Here is a 21,740-nt window from a genome sequence, read left to right on the forward strand (position 1 = left end):
CTGAAAATAAGCTGTCAGGCCTCATCTGAAAATAGTAAGCTGCTGGTCATACCACCACCTGCTTGCACCTCTAACCCCAGAGCACCTCGCCATTAAAGGCTTTTGGAAGTAAAAAATGCTGATCTCAACTCCTTTGGAATCCCTCAAACATTGGTTACACCTAGATCCAGAGAAAGTGGTTTTCTACACTAAAAAAAACTTTGGGTTACAGCGAGATGGTGAGTGGGGAGATCTGGCTCATATTTCAGAGGGGGTCCAAGTGTTAGATCTTGTGAATGTGTAAATTTGAGCCCAAACATAATTTTATGAAGCCAAGCACTCCATTCCACAGATTTGAGATTGCTTTAGTATTGAATCCATTATTCCTACTTGTCTCGATGTTCATTTAGACAAATTTCCAATTGTGGGGTCACAATTCAAACCACTAAGCTTTCAGACAAGACGATGCCCCGTTTTTCTGCTTAAATTTAATTAGCGTCAAATGTATTTTTTTGGCTGTAGGATTGAATGGAAAGGAGTACAAATCTCCTGAACGCCAAGGACCTTATATACTCGGTCTTCGAAAAGTTTATATTCAATTAAAGAAAGAAAGGAAACTGCAGTTCACAACTGGTGGGCAGGCTTACCTGCTTCCCAAAACATCAGTGGTCATCAGGTGTCCTGTCAGAAGATTCCGGAAGACCATGATAACATGGGAGAAAGATGGAAGACATTTGTCAAGCTCACCACATGTCACTGTTACTCATTTTGGTTATATCAAAATAAATCGTCTTAAACCAATAAATATTGGCACTTATACGTGTGTAGCAGGACTTGTACGTGATGATTTTGTGATTAAAATAATTGGAAATAATAATAAACTGATTGAGCCCCCATCCAGTAAACAAGAAGAAGCCATTGGGAAAGGAATCTCAAATGAAGCAGTAAGTCCAAAGGACAAATACATGCCAGGTTTGAAGATGAACAGTAGCAAGTCAGACAAAAATCGATTCTTCTTAAACCACCAAAATCAGTATGATGGAATTATTCTTAAACTGTTAGAGATAAAAGGCTGGTCTCGTGAGAGCCTAGATTCGAGGGAGTCACAGTGGTCCATAGAGAAGGATGTCACTTCTTTGGAGGATGCCAGCGTGGAATCTATTATTCCATTAACATATGTAATTGATCAGGAAAGACTGGATGAAATTAGTCAGGCTATATCACTGCAGACTGAAGACCTAAAGGATGCTTTTGCTACTCACGCTATTGGCCAACTGGTTGCTGAGATTTCTAAAAGCCAACTAGATGCTGTTGAATCTAAACTGAAACATGAAGAGGGAAACTCAGATACCAGTTCAGTGAAACCTTCTTTCCATAAAATCACTACCAATGGCCATGGAGTATCAAAGTTATACCCAGTAGATCGGTCCAATTCGAAGGAGTCTATTCATACATCTAAAGAGCCATTCAAGGCACCAGTAATACTGCAGAAAGCCAATGACAAAGGATTGTCTCTGTCGGCAGAGGTGATTGCTAATGTGGGCCATACAGTACTACTGACTGACTGGACCCACACATTGGTGCTGAGGTGTGAAGCAAAGGGAAACCCAAAACCTGTCATTAGCTGGACAATGAATGGCCAAATGTTGAAATACAGCCACAGGTATGATCAGTTTTATTCAATATGTTTATGGTCATCAGTAAATGTGTTGATGCATGCATCACCATTCATTCTCTTCACACGTGTATCTTAATCCTCAGGAACTAATAACTTCTAAGAATTCCCCATACCCTAAATTGGTGATTTTTCCAATCATTAAGAATCATTATAATTACAATCAGGAAGTTGGCTTATAGTGTAATTTTATGTTAGGAATAATGTTTTTGAAGAAAATCTAACACTGTACAAAAATGTAAAATGAGCAACCATTTTGTCAAATTATTTTTTACAGCACTTTTTATATCTGTTCTACCATGTTTGGCAAATAGCCAACAGTTGGTGCAAACAAGAAAAAAGCCAGTTCTGGATAGTTGGAAGTATTTTGTCGTAATGTTTTTTATTAGATATGCACATTAAGCTCTCAACTTTCAACTTCAGAATCATTATCTAAAATTTTTTTTTAAGTTGTTGTATTTACATCTACTAACACCATATAGTATTTTATAGACATTTTCTTTAAAAAAAAACTTCACATGCTCTCCTTTTAGTTAAAGACACTAGACACACTCAAAATCTGAGCATTAGTGCCTGGCGAGACAGTTTTCGCACCTAAAGAAATAGTGTTACCCTCATGATGTAAGTGCTTCAGCCCCAGCATGTGATCTGGTGAAATGTTGCTGAACTAGCTAAGAGGTGACTGGATAGAAATATGTGCAAGAAGGCTTGATTCATTGGTGAAAAGTGATTATACAATAATGGCCTTTATTGAGGTGGCACAACATTGAAATTAGTAGCTCAGACTTTTGGAATTTTTGTAAATGCCTAAATAATAAAATATTTAGATTGACTTAACGAATCTAAAGGTTTACTGTATTCTTTCTTATTCCTTTTCACTTCATATTCTTTATTTTCATTTGTAACAACATTTCAACCTGTGTTCAATCTTTTTTTTTGTTTTCTATATTATCTTGTATTTAAACATTCAATCACCTTCCTCAATTGTCCATTGGGAGTTGGAACTTGCAGATGTGACACTTTGCACCTTGGCAGAAACCTGTTTTAAATTAGGAAAGTTAGATCCTAGTTGAATAGTGTAACCACAAACAACCTAATTGCCACTTTTTGTTTGGGACTCACCTTGTGTCACTGAGTTCCAATGTTATACCTGTATATGTGGCATATCTAGTGACGTCGAACTGGAGGAAAACATGCAATAATTATTTCGGAAATGAGTTTTTTTTATCCATCTTGTTCATATCAAAGGGGCTGTCTGGTCCAGTAAGATATAAATTCTCTGATACTCTATTATTATCAACACAATATGATCAGCTTTCTGAGACAAGTGTGGCATTGGTTGATGGGTATTAATGACTTTAATTTTATTTATTCAGGTGATCCATTTTATGTACTCACACCCAATTAGTAAATAGATTTTCAACAAGCCAGTGAATACACTTTGGCTGTGGTGAGAAATAGTCCCTGGATGTTTTAGGCCGGTTCGAAAACTCAGCCGATCGTGTGATAATAACTAAATTGCACTGCAGATGTTGGGAATTGATGTTAGTTACATTACCTGGCCACATTCAAATAATTACCATAAAATGTGCTTTAAAATATTTTGTTTATAACAGTTTGACCGATAAGGCAAATGTTGCTTAACTTCACATATGTTTTTACTTGTGAATTTTCTTGAGTGCATACTTTCACTTATTGGCATTTACAGAAACTTACATCAAACTATTAAAAAATCGGAGCAGGAGTAGGTTGTTGACCCCTTCAAGTTTGCACTGCCTTTCAAAATAATCATGGCTAATCCCCTAGCCCATTTCCATATTTGCTTTCTCTCCATTTTCCTTAATATCTTAATACCTTTTTTTAAAAATCACTCTCTCTTTCTTGGATGTATTCAGTGATCCAACCTCTGCAGCTTTCTGTGGTAGCCAATTCCTCAGGTTGATCACCCTCCGAAGAAAAGTCTCCTCATCTCAGTGCGAAATGGCCGATTGCAAATCCTGAGGCTATGACCTCTGGTTCTAAATTCCCCAATCAGGGGAAATGTCTTTCCTTCATCTAGCCTGCCCATTCCTGTTAGAATTATGTATGTTTCTGTCTAAACTCTTGTCAATATCGGCCTGTCAAACCAATCCCTCCTCATTGTCCTACCATCCCCAGTATTAACCTAGTGAACCTTTGCTGACACTGCCTCTGTGGCAAGTATATCCTTTCATTGCTAAGGAGACCAAAACTGCATAATTCCAGGTGTGGTCTTATTCCACCTTCTGAACTCTCATCATCTTGCAATGAAGAACAATTTGCCATCTTAATTCTTTGCTGCACTGGCCTGTTAACTTTCATTGACTAGGATAGAGTGACACTCAGATTGATTTGTAAATCCACATTTCTCAGTGTATCACCATTTCTTTAATACTGTCTTTCTCTTTTTCACACCAATGTCTATCACCTCACATTATCCATGCTATAACTGGATTTGCCATGGGATGCCCTCAACTTAACTAGATCACCCTCCCCACAATTCTCAATCTCACCTAGTTTCATGTTATCAGCTAACTTGGAAACATCGCATTTCATTCCCTCATCCAAGTTATTTGTCTAAAGTTAGTTCTCTGTGGTACACCACTAATCACTGCCTGTCACTTGGAAATAGACCCATTTATTCCCACTATTGGTTTCAAGTCTGTCAATCAATTCTTAATCCATGCAAGTATATTTTATTAATTCATGGGATGAGGATATCAATGGACAGGCCGGCATTTATTGCCCATCCTTAATTTCCCAGAGGGCAGTTAAGAGTCAACCATATTTCTGTAGGTCTGGAGTCACATGTAGGCCAGACCAGGTAAAGTTTGCAGTTTCCTCCCCGAAAGGACATTAGTGAAACAGATGGGTTTTTACAACAATTGACAATGGACTCATGGTCATCGTTCGACCCTTAATTCCAGATTTTATTGAATTTAAATCCGCCATCTGCTGTGACAGGATTCTAATCTGGCTCCCCAGGGCATTACTTAAGTGTCTGGATTAACAATCCAGCAATAATACCACTACACTGTCGCCTCCCTTATATTGCCCTCTTTCTGTGTTTTTTAATTCTTCCCACTAGTCTTATTAAAGCCTTCTTGAAATCCAACTACACCAGACCCACCTCATTCTCCCTTATCTATTTCTACTAGAAGCATCCTCAGAAAATGCCAATAGATTAGTTAAGCATGATTTCCATTTCACAAACCCATGCTGACTTTATCTAATTGCCCTAATGCTTTGCAAGTGTTCTGTTATCAAGTCTTACATAATAGACTCAAGCTGTTGCCTCATTACTAATGTTTGATCTCTAATTTACTGTTTTTTCTTTCTCTCCCTTTTTTGACTGGTGCGGTTACATTTGACTCCCTTCAATCCATAGAAACTGCCCCAGAGACTGTAGAATATTGGACAAAGACCAGAAAAATGTTCAATATTTCCAGGGCTACTTCCTTTACTACTCTGGATGCAGTTTATTCGGCACTGGAGATCATCAACTTTTAACCCCATGAAAGTTTTTTTTATTAAAACTGATTTTCATCCCTCTCACTAGATCCTTGGTTCCCAATCATTTCTGGGAAATTATTTGTGTCCTCTTTTGTGAAGTCAGAACCAAAATGGAGGTTTTTAGAATAAACCAGGTGTCAAGTTGGTTTTCTCTTGCTTTGTTCCCTGAATTTTAATCATGTTGCAGTAGAAATGATTAAGCATAGGTCATAGTTTTATATATTTACCAAGCTCCTGTCAACTTGCTGTATGCATATGCCCCATTGGCAAGTGCAATTCACCACAGAGGATGAAATTGTTATTCTAATGGCAAGATTCACAAGGTAATATTCTTTTGTTACACAATTTGTCTCTTCGAGACCCCTTTAAATTGCAACTTTCATAGAATGCTGTACTTCTTTTCAGAGTTCTCTTCTTACCCACATCTAATTGTCGTACAATGTCATTGGTAGCCGGGAAAACGTCATAGTAAAATTCATAGCTAAATATTTGAGCTAAATCATGATACAAGTTATAAAACTGTACATTTCTCGAGGTTGTGATAATAGTGAATAGAATGGGTTATTATTAAAGCATAGATCAGTCGATCAGTCTGCTTCGACTTTCTGATGGAACAATTCAGTCATCCGCATTTTTCTCCTCTGCCCCATTTCTTTCCTGTAATCCTCGAAATTTATTTTCTTCAGGTGCCTTTTCACTTCCCTTTTGCAATCATTAATTGTCTCCATCTCCTACACCGCAGTTTCCAGGTCATTAACACTGACTATGTAAAAAAAAGCTCTTCCTCACATCGCCTGCATTTTTGCCCAGAGCTTGAAATCTATGTCCCCTCGACCTTCTGCTATCGTCTAGTGGCAACAGGTTTCCCTCATCGACCTTGTCAAGAATCTGTCACCATCCAGTGCAGCTCTATTCAATCTCCCCGCAATCTCCTTTTTCTCTAAGGAGCTTGGTTTGTTTCACCTTGTAGCTAAAATCCCTCATCCTTGCAACCATTTTGGTAAATGTCCTCTGCACTCTGTAAAGGATGCAGCCCTGTACCCTTCCTAAATGTGCTATTCTGAACTGGGTGCAAGACTGTGGTTGTAGCCTCTCCACAGCTGCACAAAAGGTCACAAGATGACAATGAAGACAAATTAAATTTTCCCCGGTCTTCGGAATAGCAACATTGGGAGGTGAAAAGTTATTCCTTTCAGTTGGACTGAGTCCAAAACCACACGCATGCCTGTCACTTGTTTAAATATGAGAGAGATCCCCCCAATAAGGGCGCCGTAAAATCTGGCAATGAACCATGCTAGAAGGTTTCAAGTTCAATCCTAAGTCTCTGTTGAGTTAGTTGATCTTCACTAGAACAGTGGTGGGGCTGCAATAATTGGTCTCCATGCCCCTGGGCTACAGAACGGAAAAAAGTAAGCCTTTCAATTCCTGATGGCTACGCAGCAATCTATGCCAGAATGTGTACATATGTAGAAATCGGATGAGGCCAGAATCAATGTTTGCAGTCCCCTGTGATTGGACAGACTGCCAATGCTCACTGTTTCAGTTCGCATAAAAAGAAAGGCTCCTTGGATTACCAACAGTCAGGAATCTGTTCTCCCGTGTCAGTCACCTTCAACAGAATCTCTGACTTAGAAACTGAAACTCAAAACATGTTCAAAATTATTTTTATGTATCTTTTCTTTCCCAGAGATTTATGTATGTGGTTTAGATTAGACTGTACTCCTACAAAATGGCATAATTCAGAGAATATTTCTGTTGTTTTACTTCAGTGCAGTATTATGATGTGCAGTAGCATATCTTAAAGGTTGCTTGCTGGATGAACATTATAAAATCATAGAATCCTCTCAACAAAAATGACAAAACTGATCTTCTGAGAAGGAGAGCTCCCTGTTTCTGCTGTACATTCTACTTGCCAAGTTTCAGTGTGAAATGGAAAGTTCTCAGTGTTTAGGTTTAAGAAGGCACCCTTTATAATCATCATCCCATCTTTCCTCAAAGAGTCCAAAGGATCTGATATTGGCATCCCTTAATATGTCTGCTATTGCTGTACTGAACAGAAATACAGGTACGCTGTAAGACCATGCTTGAAATATTGTATCCAGTTAAACTGACTGGGATTAGTCACATTAACCTTAGTCTGGTTGACAGGGTTGAAGAGAACTAAGAAACATAATTATAAGATGAAGTAAAGTTAACTCAAAGGAGCTGATGCTCTGATAGAGTTTTACATATGTTCAGACAAAGTGTCATGACCTGCCTTTCTTCATGATCAAAGGTGACCTCCTCAATTTTTATCAGCTTTTTCTATTTTTATTCTAATTTCCAGCATTCCATCTTTAAGATGTTAAACCAAGATTACTATTTGCCTGAGTGGAAGTAATAGATCCTATGGCAGCATTTCAAAGCAGAGAAGGGTATTTATCCCTGGTGTAATTACTCATATTTATCCCCCGATCAGCATCACCAATACAATATTGTCTCTGCTTGTGGGAGTTCGTGATATAGATATTGGCTGCTGTGTTGCTAATGCTGCAATAGTTATTACTCTTCAAAAAGTATTTGCGTGGCTGCAAACTGTTTTGATACACCCAATGTTTTTGAAAAGTATGATATAAATACAAGTCACTTTTGCATAATTTGTAGTTTATTTTATTTTAGAAGAGAGTTTTTTCCTGTCATGTTTAATTTTTATCCCAAGAATTGAGCTTCACTAGCTGGCTAGCCTTTATTGCCCATCCCTGGTTGCCCTTGACAACAATGATGGTGAACTACTTCTTGGATAGCTGTAGTCCATTTGGTGCAGATACTGATGTAGCCAGTGCTGTTAGGAAGGGAGTTCCAGGAGTTTGACCCAATGTAACTGAAGTTAGGTAATTATAATTCCAAGTCAAGGTGGTGTGTAGCTTAGAAGGAAGCTTGCACGTAATGTATTCTTATTCATCTGTTGCTCCTGTTCTTCAAGGTGGTAAAGATTGTGGACTTGGGAAGTAGGAAGAAAGGAGGCTTGGCAAATGCTGCAGAACAGAAGGGAGTTAATGTTGTGAGGTGCTATTCATGTGGCCATTCTGGGCTCGATGTGATTGAGCTGTTTGAGTGTTGTTGGAGTTGCACTGATCCAGGCAAGTGGACAGAATTCCATCAGACTCCTGATTTGTGCCTTGTAGATGATGGACAGATACTGAGGAGTCAGGCGATGAGTAACATGCCAAAGAATTCCAAGTCTCTGACCTGCTCCTGTTGCCACACTATTTATGTGGTTGATATAACTGAATCATAGCATACTACAGGATGTTGATAGAGAGGGTTTCAGTGACAATGTTGAACATAAAGGCTGTCAAGGAAGTAACCTGTATATTTTTAATGATTTTCAGCTACATCCTATCACTGTATTACATTTTTTTGAAATAGCTGATGATAAGGTGCAACCTGAAGTAGATTTTGCACATGGCTTTCAGTGGAGATGGTGGGTTGGAGACTGTGACCCAATCAAAGTATCTTTGAAGCAGAATTTCACAACTGCGAACCTGTCTAAACAGAGGAGCATCAGCAGACATTCCGTGTCCTTCTTTAGTGAATTAATACATACTCCCTACTGTAATAGGATATGGTGAAACAGTGACATTTTTTCATCCAGTTTCCAATCATCTCAGGAGGGCAATCAGTCTCTGCTTAGGGCAAGGAACTCAAAAATGTATACCAGTGACAGCGAAACAGATGTAAATGGATCCTATGGGGAGGTGAGTGAGAGATGAAAGTATTTGCAGGAGTGGAACTTTGGTAGTGAAACCATCAGTAACCACCAAGTGAATGTCCCCTTGCAACATCCCCAGGAGAGATTTGTGGACAACTTGCAGGATGACGGTGGGATCTTGGTCCATTAAAGGCCAAAGCATTTTTAGAAGGACCTGCATGATAAATCTAGCCATTGATCAACACACTTAACCAGCCCTTCTATATCCTCTTGTAGTCTAAGGCTATCCTCCTCACCAGTTTTTGTACTGTTGCGAACTTACTGATCCACCCTCCTATATCCAAATCTAAATCATACATATAAACCACAAACAGCAAGGGACCAACACTGGCTGCTGTGTAACCCACAGGACACAGACTTCCAGTTGGAGAATACATCCCTCAACCATCAGCTTCTGTTTCCTGCCATTCAGTCAGTTGGGGATCCTATTTGTCAAATTTCCTTGGATCCCATGGACTCGTGCTTTTGCTGTCAGTCTCCCATGTGGGACCTTATCAAAAGCCTTGTTGAAGTCCAAACAGTCAAAATCATTGTCCAATCAATTTAGGCCCCTGGTTATAATTATGGTTATACCCAATGACCAATCATACATTCCATTTTTTCTATAAATGTATTTCAATATCTCTTAATAATGCAAGAGATGCTACTTCCTGAATGGAGTTGATGAAGATTAAAGATGGTGGAATTCATCAGGAATCTTAGCCATTGAGTATCGTCATTGATTCTAAATGCCCACTCACTGAACAATCAAGTTCAGATAGGCCCTGGTTACGTAGCATTATCCAGGGATTTCAACACAAAAAGAAAGGTAATTCAGTCCAACCAGTACATGCTGGTATTTATGTTTCTCTTGAGCCTCTTTCCATCTTTCCTCCACAGGAAGTTTGATACATTTTGGAGTTCCATGCCCTCAGCAGGGGCTGAGTGGCTTCCCAAGTCTGACATCATGACCGTTTGTTTCCTTCTCCCTTATGAATTTGTCTAGCTTCTCTTTGAATGGATTCAAATTATTTGCTTCAACACTCTCTGCAGAAGCAAGTTCCACAGCCCCATGACTATTTTCATGAAGATGTTTCCTCTGAATTCCCTACTGAATTTCTAGGGTTACTATCTTACATTGGTGGCCTCTTGCTCTTCCCCACAAGAGAGAACATTCTGTCTGCATCCACTCTATCAAAATTATTTATAGTTTTCAATAACTCTCTAGGTCACCCCTTGGCCTTCTGGTTTTAAGACAAAAGAGGCCCAGTTGTCCATCATTTCCTGATTTTGTGATATTATCTTTGTAAATCTTCTCTCCAGCCAGTCCAGAGTGTATTTATTTCTTTTAATAATATGGTGACGAGATCTCCGCACAGAACTCCAAATGTGATCTGATCAGTGCTCAATACATTTCAGCATGATATTCCTGTTTTTCTATTCTGTTATTTTAGCAATAAAGCTGAGTGCTTGGGTGGGACTTTTTAAGGTCTTTCTAACTTATAGAGCAACTTGTAATGGGTTTTTTTTTGTTCCTTCACCCCATCTGGACTTAGATCTTTCAAATAATAAGTGACCTCCCTTTTTGAACTACCTAATTGTTGACTCTCATTTGCTAATTACTTGCTCATTCTACAAGTTGATGAATTTTGTCTTATTTGTTAAGTCCTTCTGAGAATTGTTACCCACACCTCAACCCCATTTGCTGTAATCCACAACTTTAGAATTTATATATTTTTTGATTCCAAAATCTAAATGATGGAATGTGATCCAAAATGTGAACATCATTGCTCCCCAAACTGCTTCTTGTCCACTTTTTCTTTATTTTCCTCAGCTTTTATTGGTTTTGTGAAATGTACCTGTTGAAACAAAGTTGTGTTTCTCAAAACAGATTTGTGCATGCTGAAAAATAGCAAGGCTTTTTATTCAAATCAGTATTTAAACAGCACACAATTCCTTTCCTGCTCTACTCGATCAATTTTATCACATTTTCCTCTTTTTTTTAATAAATATATTTACTGCCTTGTTCTTTAAATGTATAAATGCTGTTCACCTCAAGCACTCCCTTCAATAGGTGGGTTCCACATTTTATCCATTCTCTGGGTAAATAAGTTTGTCCTGAATTATCGACTGGGAATGTTTATGGCAATTTATCTTTATGGGCCCAATTTTTATCTCCCAGCAGGTGATTTCTTTTTTCTGCCTCTATTCTATTGAACCACAGGGACACAAGAAATGAGAGCAGGACTAAACTATATATCCTATAAATGTTCTGTCAATTTAATCCATCTTCCCATTAATTCCACGTATTCCTTGATTCTCTGGAAGAACAAAACTACATTCAATGATGGAGCAGCTGCAAGGCCCTTGGGGAGAGAGCTCCAAAGATTTTATCACCTTGTTTCAAGGGATTGTGGGCATTATTGCTAAGGCTAGCATTTGTTTCCCATTCCCAATTGAGTCGACTGGCTTCCAAAGGCCATTTCTAAAGGCAGTTAATGTTGTTGTAGGTCTGGAGACTTATTTCAGCCAGACCAGGTAAGTACAGCAGGTCTCCTTCCATAAAGGACTTTAGTGAATAGATGGGCATTTACAACAGTCAATGGTTACCAGTACTGAGATGAGCTTTGGATTTTCACATTTCATTGATTGCATGTATTTGTCACCAGCTGCTATGGTGACATTTTGAACCCATACCTCAGGATTATTAGCCTAGGCTCTGAATTATAGTCATAAAATCAATGGACTAATATTAACATCAACTCAATCATCCCAACATCTCAATAACTTGCTTATTCTGAAGCTATGCTCCCTTCCATAATCTTAAAGACGTCTAATTTGGTAGTCCCTCATAGAGTCATAGAGATGTACAGCATGGAAACAGACCCTTGGGTCCAACCCGTCCATGCCGACCAGATGTCCCACCTGCCATCACCTGGCCCATATCCCTCCAATCCCTTCCTATTCGTATACCCATCCAAATGCCTCTTAAATATTGCAATTGTACCAACCTCCACCACTTCCTCTGGCAGTTTATTCCATACACGTACCACCCTCTGTGTGAAAAGGTTGCCCCTTAGGTCTCTTTTATATCTTTCCCCTCTCACCCTAAACCTATGCCCTCTAGTTCTGGACTCCCTGACCCCAGGGAAAAGACTTTGCCTATTTACCCTATCCATGCCCCTCATAACTTTGTAAACCTCTATAAGGTCACCCCTCAGCCTCCGACACTCCGCGAATCTTGTTTGCACTGTCTCAAGTCTCTCCAGTTCCTTTCTCAACAAGGTGATTTACATATATTCCATGCAAGTTTAAATAGCTTCTCTCTATTCAACTTTAGAAACGAACTACAGTGTTTGCTTTTTGTGGCTTTACCTGTGTTGCTACTTTTAATGATTTATGAATGTATTATATGTTTTACATTTGAATAAAAAGTTATTTTGCTTTCTGCTGTAATAAAGTCCAGCCTTTCAAATGGGGCTTCGAACTGATTAATATACACCTAATGTAATAGAGACAATCTCCTAGTTTCTTTGGCCCTCTCCATGTGTATTTCAGGGTTATTTAAAAGTTAAACATGCAGGAAATTACAAATATCCCCCAGTCTTAACCAGACAATGAAACAGTTTCCTTTAGAAACTGCATGTGATGATTCATGTGCTTAGTTGACACTGTATCAATTTAATAGTAAAATGTTGTGGTGTTCATAGCTACTGAATACTTTCAACTTTTTAGCATTAATTTCATGTTTCTACATATGCAGTGAAAAACTAACCAGATCAAGATGTTTAAAAGTATCATTGGAAGGGTGTTAATTAATTTGTGGTCTTTCAGAATTAGTTAAAAAAAATGCCAACTCTACTCCTCAAAATAGCAGAATCCTTCAAATGATTCACAGACTGTTTAAAAATTAAGCCTTTCCGAGGCAGTATGATATTAACTCTGAGGCATTCCACACAAAACTGCCAAACTTTGTGATTTCTTGTATTATTCTGTCCACTAACTAGATTCGAAAAGAGAAAAACCTTCATCGAGTCTGGCTATGCTTTGATGTATGTTAGATTAATGGACTTATTGAATTCTACTGATTTTTTGTAATCCTTAATAAAACATGAGAGTAGTTTACCAAGCAAATGTTGTGAGGTGGAGGTGGGTACTGCAGATGCTGGAGATTAGAGTCAAGATTAGAGTGATGCTGGGAAAGCACAGCAGGTCAGGCAGCATCTGAGCAGCAGGAAAATCAATGTTTCGGGCAAAAGCCCTTCATCAGGAAAGATGAGCTTTTGCTTGAAATGTCAATTTTCCTGCTCCTCGGATGCTGCCTGACCTGCTACACTTTTCTAGCAGTACTCTAATCTTGAAGCAAATGTTTGTTGCCCAGCCTTAATTAATCTGGAGAAGGCAGTGTTAAGCATTCATTAGGAACTGTTGCAGTCTTTGGAGTATAGGGACAACCATAGTGCTGTTAAGAAGGAAGTGGCAGAAATTTGGCCTACTGGCAGTGAAACAACAATGATCTAGCTCCAAGTCAGGATGATATGTGGGTTCAAGACAAACTTGTTTACAGGATACTGTCAACAAAGTAATTGGCAGCTTTTTATGTTTAAGTTTGATCCATATGGTCTAATTTATGGAAGCTTGAAAGATAACATGCCTATTTACTGCAATAATTGACTCCTTGATCAATATTGTGACACTGTCTCCTCTTTCACACTCCTCCCTTTGTGGTAATGCTGCTCCTTTAACAAGATTATGTTGTCTTTGTTTTTTTTTCCCAGAGTGGTCATAAAGATACAGGTTCCAAGGTGTCTAGTTTGAAAGGGTTTTAGAGCCAGTTTGATTATAGCTAACAGATACTGCCTCAGGCAAAAGGCAGTCAAGTTAAAAACAAATCGTACAATGAAAGGGTAGTGGCCAGTTCTCCCAGCTCAGCTTTTTTCTGGTTTGGTTTGGTTTTAACAAGCAGTCAGTCTTTGAGGCTCCTGGACAAAAAAAAACAGCAACATGGAAGAAGGTGTTCCATAATGAATTTTTCTGCTATGTCTCACGCTCTCTCGCTCTCATGCTCTCTCTCTCGCTCTCTCTCTCTCTCTCTCTCTCTCTCTCTCTCTCTCTCTCTCCTCTAAGACTCTGTGTTTGATTTTACCTTTTTTTGTCAGGGGGTGTTTATGGGGATTGTTGCAGGACTTTGGAACAGCATCATTAAGTTGGATCAGACCTTTGGCTTTTCAGTTAGGTTAAGTTATTCTGTACTCTGTTCTCTTTCGTTCGTATTTCATTCAGAACAGTTAAACAACTGTTTAAACAAACTGTTAAACAAAACAGAATTTATTTACAGTGGGGTGTTGACCAGCTGCATCCCTCCTGGAATATCCACTTTATACCTGCTCAAAACAACTGGAAAGGTTAGGGTCTGGGCTACCTATTTGAAATATTTTGAGGGGGTCTGACCTGATCCATAACATCTGTCTCACCTAAAAACTCATAACTTAGAATATTGAGCCGTCAGTCATGTCCCTCCCTCATATTTTAATCAGTACCCTCTACTCACCTACATTACCTGCAAAACTCCTTGAGTTAAAATTAATACCATCCAGTCTTGCTGTGCTTCTTCATGTTAACTTGACTGTACTCATGCTACCTTCTAAATTGACTTGATGGTTCTTCTATACATGCATTACCTCCTGCTGTACCTCCACTCCTTGTCCCAGCCAACTACTAGATTAGTTTAAACCCTTATCAATCACATGAGTAAACCTCCCCATAAGACTGTTGGACCCATTCCAGTTCAGGTGCAATCTATTGGACTTGTACAGGTCCCACCTTTCCCAGAAATGGACCCAGTGATCCAGGAGTCTAAAGCCCCACCCCCACCCCTCCACCCCGCTGCAACTCTTCAGCCATGCATACATTTGTTGCAACTGCTCTGTCCAGGACTGTAGGAAACTACAGGGAGTCGTGAGTACAGCCCAGTCCATCACACCAGCCAATATTGACTCCATCTATTCTTCTTACTGCCTTGGAAAGACAGCCAGCATCATCACTGATCCCTCCCATCCCAGTTATCCCATATGTTCCAACCTCTCTCGGCAAAAGATATAAAAGCTTAAACGTACATATGAACAGAGTCAAAACAGCATCTTCCTCGTTATTGTTAGACTTCTGAATGGACCTCTTAAGTTTTAAATTCAAATGTTGATCTTGCTTTTTGTGCACCTTCTCTGCAGCGATAACATTGTACTTTTCACTCTGTTCTATTACCCCAATAGACTTTGCATGGTATGATCTGCCTGTACTGTATGCAAAACAAACTTTTCACTGTACATAGGTACATGTGACAATAATAAATCAAATCCATCTATTTATTCCTATATGCACTAGCATTTGGCACTAGAGAAAATCCAGGAATTGCAACCCATGATCCCGCTTTTTAATCTGCCTCCTGCCTTTCTCAGTTATTGTTGCAGGATCTTATCCTCCTTTTGTTGATCGCAGTCTGAACCATGATCTCTGACTGTTCTCTGTTCCCCTTCAGAATGTCCTTCAGCTGTTCAGTGACAACTTTGGCCCAGGTCCCCGGGAGGCAAGACACCATCCTGAAGTCATGTCTGTCACTACAGAAGGGCCTGGCTGTGCCTCTGACTTTTGAATCTCCTGCCACTGTTATTCTCTCTCTCTCTTTCTGCTCATCCCCTTGTGCATCTGGGCTCTGTCTGCACACTCCAGAGGAACTGTCACTTTCACCATTTACCAACACAGAAAATCAGTTCTTGAGTGAGATGCGTTCTGGGGCTTTCCTGACTTCCTGCCTGCCACTTTTCTTCTGCGTGGTCACCCATTCCTTCTTTGACTGTGCTCCTTCAGCTGCAGAGTAACTATGTTTCACAATGTGCTCTTCATGAAACTCCCAGCCGAACAGATGCACTGCTCTACCTCCAGATGATGTTCTAACTCTGATACCACAAGCTGATCAAACTGTGGAATTTCATACAGATGTGGTCATTCAGACTGTAAGGAGGGCCTAAGATTCCACATACTGCAGGCCATGAGGCTGAGCTCCTCAGCCATACTTAGTCTAATTCTTAAACTTATCTCCCTTATGTTCACTTTACTCTCCTTCCCTCATTCTACTTTGGCTTACTTATATTACTTTATGATATCAGCCCCGACTTTCACTTATGTTTGTTATTTTGTTTCTTCTTTCAAAAAACAATAGCGCACATTTTCTTTTTCAGCAATTTACAAACTGTCGCTAGCTGCAGTTTCTGTGTTGTGGGATAATGGTTGGGTAATTGTTTGTTGGAGATGATTAAGATCTGAAGCTTGTGTGTACAATGATATTTAGCACTTATTACTCTAAATCTAGATGTTGTCCAGGTCTTGCTGCATATAAACATGGACTGCTTCAGTAACTTGGGAGTCGCAAATGGTGCGACTGAATATTGTGTCGTCATGCACCCTTCGATCCTATAATGAAGGGGATATGATCCACTCAGCATACCTGACTGAAAAATGGATATCAATGTATCAGCCTTGTACTTTGCAAAGACATGTTGGAGAGGGGGGTGCTGTGGAGGAACAGACAGACAAGCGGGATTGAAGCCATAACTAGATCACCTGTACAAAATAATGAAGCAGGCTCAAGGGACCAAATGACCTGTTCTTCTCTGGTATCCCTTGAAAGCAGTTCAGTAAATGGTTAATGTAATGACCAACTAAACAACCAAAACCAGCTACAATCAAACTTCCTGGGTTCTCCCACCAGCTCCCCAAGGTAAGAATCTGTAGGTGCAATTCCAGGATAGTGAGCACTTTGTTATAGAGCTGGAGAGACACAAGCGTTGTCAGTTTACATTTCTGATCATCAAGGGAACCTCGTACTGGTTGTGGCTAACAGTTTAGTTCCTGCAGGTGCCTCTTCTTTTGGGTTTGGCTGGAATTAGTCTTACTGATACTTGCTACCTCCCGACCAAGAAGCAACAATAAGGTTGAAAAATTAAACATTTTAACATTTGAACAATAACTGGAACAAGACACTGTCTAGCTGTTAAACTTCTGAAAAATATGGTATTTGTATAGTCTGTCACATCACCAACAATGAGCATTTCCATAAGCACAAAATTGTTAACTATGTTCATCATAATCTATTTTATAAATCAGATCTGTTCGAATCTCTCTCTATCCTTAAAGTAAATGTCAAAGTATCAGATAGAAATGGTGTTATTTACCAATTGATTCTTGCAGTATTTGTGCAACAGAATGATGGGTTTGGACCCAAATGTATTGGGTTGGGCATTTAATAATCCATTGGAGCCGATTTCCTGCCTGCTAGAATAGGGTGGAATACACACTCTCAGAATGCATTGAAATGAATAGATTTCAATTTGCCGAGTTCTATTCGATGTATGTGGTTTGCCTGACTCGATTAGCTACAGAAAAGGATTGTTAGATTTCATATTGTTTTCCAGACCTAAAATAAAAAGTGGCAAGAGACTGCCGAGAAACTGATTTTTAGAATTGTGAAAAACATCAGGGAAAGGTGATGGGAAACTATATTCAAAAATAGAACGAGGATCTTCTATTTTATAAGGGAGCAACGTGAGTGTATATGTTTGTCAAAAGAGGTTTATAGAAACATTACAGTTATGGCAATTTAATCTCAAAAAGAGCAGAATTGTTTATATACATGGCAAGTAATGAAATGATGCAATTAGGTTTCCTAGAAAAGACACAGTTACAGATAGCAAAGGAAAGTATTTGAAACGAAACAAAAATAGAGTTAGATGAATTTTAAAAGAGAACAAACATCTTCTAACCATATAAATATTAAAATAATGTTAGATATAAGTAGGGACATGGAAGGAATAACTTATATTAATTATTCGAGCAGTCTTCATTGATTTCGCAAAGGAGGGCTAGGTGCAAGTTCTATACAAATGATGCATTTAGGAAAGAAAGATGAGAGGAGGTAACAGAAACTAAATGGTTGAATTTAAGTGGATATAAGTGGAAAAAGAAGGTGACAGAATAAGTTGATATGCCTTATTGAATAAAGGCATGGAGTACAAAAACAACACAGTTAGCTTGACCCCTTACAACTTAGTGATTAGGCCACAGCTAGAGTGTTGTGATGCATTCTGGGAACTGCATTTTTTTCAATCTCCTTTGGATCTTCTATTTTATCAGAATGGTATCAGGGATGAGAAATTTCAATTACATCGAGATTCTTAAGAAGCTGAACTGTTCTCCTTAGTGTAGAGAAGATAAAGGAAAGACTGAATAGAGTTGTTTGCAGTTGTGACGGATGGAATAGCTAAACAGAAATTGTTTCCTGTGACAGACAAGTCAGGAACCCAAGGATATGAATTTAAGATCACTGGGAATAAACCTGAGGGTGCAATGAAAAGAAATGATTTTACACAGTGAACAGGTGTGATCTAAAAAGCAATAATAGCTTGGAAGAAGAAAATGGATAAATACTTAAAAAAAAGAATTCACGGGGTATGGAGTTAAAGGCAGATCGGGACTAGGAATAATTGGATAGCTCTTTCAAAGTGTCAGTATAGGTATTGAGTCATAGAGCCATACAGTATGAAAACAGACCCTTCAGTCTAACCAATCCATGCTGAAAATAAATCCAAACTAAACTCGTCCAACCTGCCTACTCCTGGCCCATATCCTATTCCTGTCCTATTCAAGTTCTTATCCAAGTGTTATTTAAACATTTTAACTGTGACCTCATCCACCACTTCCTCAAGAAGTTCATTCCACATGTGAACCACTCTCTGTGTAAAAAAAAGAATTTGCTCCTCATGTCTTTTTTTAATCTTTCTCCTCTCAACTTAAAAATATATCCTCGAGTCGTGAAATCCCCCAATCCTAGGGAAAATACACTGATCAATTAACTCTATCTATCCTCCTAATGATTTTATAAACCTCTATAAGGTCACCTCTCAACCTTCTACACTCCAGTAAAAGAAAGGTCCCAGCCTATCCAGCCTTTTGGAATGGCCTCCTGTTGTATGTTTTGAGGGATTTCCATTAACTAATACAGTGAAGCCATCAGGGGAATTTGGGCTAGTTATTTAAGCATTTAAGCAACTTAATAATAAATATGTCTCACAGAAATTGAAAAAGTGCATATACACAAGACATCTCGGCCAGATGGGATATAGATTAGTGCTCTTAAAGAATTAAAGCAGGAAATAGATTGCTAGTTTAGCAGAGTTCCATAAATATTGACGCAGCATTTGTGTAATGGAGCATGGCAAGTAATCCAATATTTATAAAAAGAGTAAGGCAAAACCTTTGCAATTACAGGCCGGTTAATGCACCATGTATGACATACTTCTGATTGATAAATGAGTTGCTGTAAATAATATCTGAGAAGCAGAGGTAGCATAGGAAGTAATGAGAAATACTGGATGATGCCCAAGAAGTGTCTGGAATTCTTCTGAGGAAGTAAATTAGTTAGAGAAGGAGGGCAATCTGGTAGAGGCCATTTACTTGGATTTACAAAAAGATAGTATGAAAAGCCTAAGCACCAACAATATGATGCTAAATTTATTGTTTTGAGATGTGTTTTAACCAGGGAAGACTGAAGCTAGTGACTAATGGAGGTATCTGTTCCTGCAATTATATTTACCAGTAGCAATATTGGAACATAGGGAGGTCATTCATTTTCTTAAGTCTGTTCCTCCATTCAGTATTGACTAGGAGACCAGGGTATTGTAATTCCCCTTATATTCTTTGAAAAATTCCCATGGGTTCTTTTATATCCACCTAAGAAGGTAGACAGAGTCTCCATTTAGTATCTCACCAGGAAAACCTCGAACGATGCCGCAATTTCTCAGTAATGTACAGAACTGTCAACTGCGATTTTCTTTTGTGCTTGGTTCTTGTAATGTGACTTGAACGCTCAAACTTCTGACGTAGTCACACAAATGCTACCACTGAAGCAGGGCTTTTCTTGATATTTTAACATAGCAAAAATGCTGTATAGTGGAGCTCATTTTCCTTACTCACATGCAAGATTACACAGCAGTTGATAACAATTTTACAATTAAATATTTAGCAAATAGAAAAGTGGTAAAGACTTTCAGGAGGTTCAAATGGATCACTGCTGAAGTTGGAATCACAATCCTTGGAATGGTAAATAGGCTTTTGTAAAAAGTTCTTAATTTGTAGAAAAGGTAACACGTGGAGGTCTTGTGTCTCAGTAGGTAGCACCCCTGCCTCCGATCTAGAATTCCCACAACAGACTACACTCCAGAAGATGTTGACCACTGACGTAGTGTTCACAATATATTTTAAACATATTGATAATCGGTCTGATTTAACCAACCTGTTTGGACATGTTATGACATACATCCTGGGCAGGTGTCACTTGGACTTGTACCTTATGGCCCAGAAGAGAGGACTCTAGCACTGTGCCCCAGCGCCCCTGGTTTCTGTCACAAGACCCTGAGAGTCCAGATTACACAATTGTATAGGAAATTTACAAAGGATTAGCTGTTTACGTCATAACAAATATACAACTTAACTTCAGTCATCAAGTATATTGTGAGTGTATTTGTCTTCCTATTGATGGGAAACTTGAGCTGTGTAAACACTTTGTTTTCAGGTCAGCAATCCTCATTGTTCAGTTTTCCCTTGCAGAATTAAACTTCTTTCAGATCAAGCCTTGCAAATATTTTTTCCAAACAAGTCTGATGTGGGAGTCTACACCTGCACTGCTACAAGTCCTATAGGATGGGATTCCTTATCCTCCAAAGTTGCCATACCAGGTTTGTTGCAATTATAATTGATTATATTCCCCTTTTTGGAAAGAAGCATTTGTCTTTGTTTGCTGAAGTAATTGACAATTTTACCAGTGTGCACAGTAACAATTTATCACTTTCTAATGGAGCATGAAAACACAAAAGCAAGGATTTCAGTTCTCAGATCAATTGAACCAGAACAACAGTGGTAGACAAAACAATAAACTACAACTGATGGAATCATGAAAACTACAATTGTTGATACAGATGGTGATACCTACACTCAATTCAATGCTTTTGTTTGGACAATATGGTTCATTAACAGACATTCCCCAGCATACAGTAGTTACATGATGTGTCATCCATTTTATTTTGTGTAGGGAAGCCAGTAATTAGAGTGTCCAAACATGATTTGGTCAACTTTAACTCGACGTCTGTCAATGTGGATGTGGGAAGCGTTGTTAAAGCAAGGTTGAGAGCCAATATCACAATTAACTGTCAGGTCAATGGTAAGACTGTAATTAAATTACTGCATGTTATCTTATGTGATAATTAAGAAAGTTATTGAGATTTTGTTTTACATTTTAAAGACTTAGGAATAATGCTTTCTCATGAATTGTACATTACAAGAAAATATTAAGTGTATCCAAAGAATGTGTACACATGCTCTCTTGCTGAATAGTATTACACAAAACACTAAGCTGATTGTGGCTTGCTGTTCAATGAGATGTTGCTTCTGGAATGTAGTTAAATAGTATGATAAAAATGGACAAAGAAGGTCGTCCAGAAATTCTGAGCTTTCTAAGGGAAAAGTGTGTTAATGTTTACATCAGAATTGCACCTGAATGATGTTGAAATGATAGAATATTAAGTGAGTTACCTTCATGATTTTACTCACATACTTGGACATGGTGGAGTTCAAAGGCTTTCTGTCTACAAACTTTCTCTGAAGTATTAGCTTTTAATGAAGTCATTACAAATATCCACTCTCAGCTGTGGCACTAAGAAAGAATTCTGAAAGCTATCTTTGAGCATTTACAGCTTGGGAAAACTTTCTCTTCATGTC

The 21,740-nt window shown here is 38.7% G+C and overlaps 1 protein-coding gene across 2 annotated transcripts in view; it reads left to right on the plus strand.

The window, feature by feature from the left end:
- LOC140489990 (ADAMTS-like protein 1) overlaps positions 1 to 21,740 on the plus strand; it is a 557,511-nt gene that overhangs the window by 484,036 nt on the left and 51,735 nt on the right. For both annotated transcript variants that reach the window (XM_072589066.1, XM_072589067.1), the window contains 3 exons: positions 502 to 1,642; positions 20,574 to 20,701; positions 21,055 to 21,183. In XM_072589066.1, coding sequence (XP_072445167.1) covers positions 502 to 1,642; positions 20,574 to 20,701; positions 21,055 to 21,183 — 1,398 coding nt within the window. The remainder of the gene's footprint in view (positions 1 to 501; positions 1,643 to 20,573; positions 20,702 to 21,054; positions 21,184 to 21,740) is intronic.

This window comes from Chiloscyllium punctatum, chromosome 2, assembly GCF_047496795.1.
Source record: "Chiloscyllium punctatum isolate Juve2018m chromosome 2, sChiPun1.3, whole genome shotgun sequence".
Classification (NCBI taxonomy): Eukaryota; Metazoa; Chordata; class Chondrichthyes; order Orectolobiformes; family Hemiscylliidae; genus Chiloscyllium; species Chiloscyllium punctatum.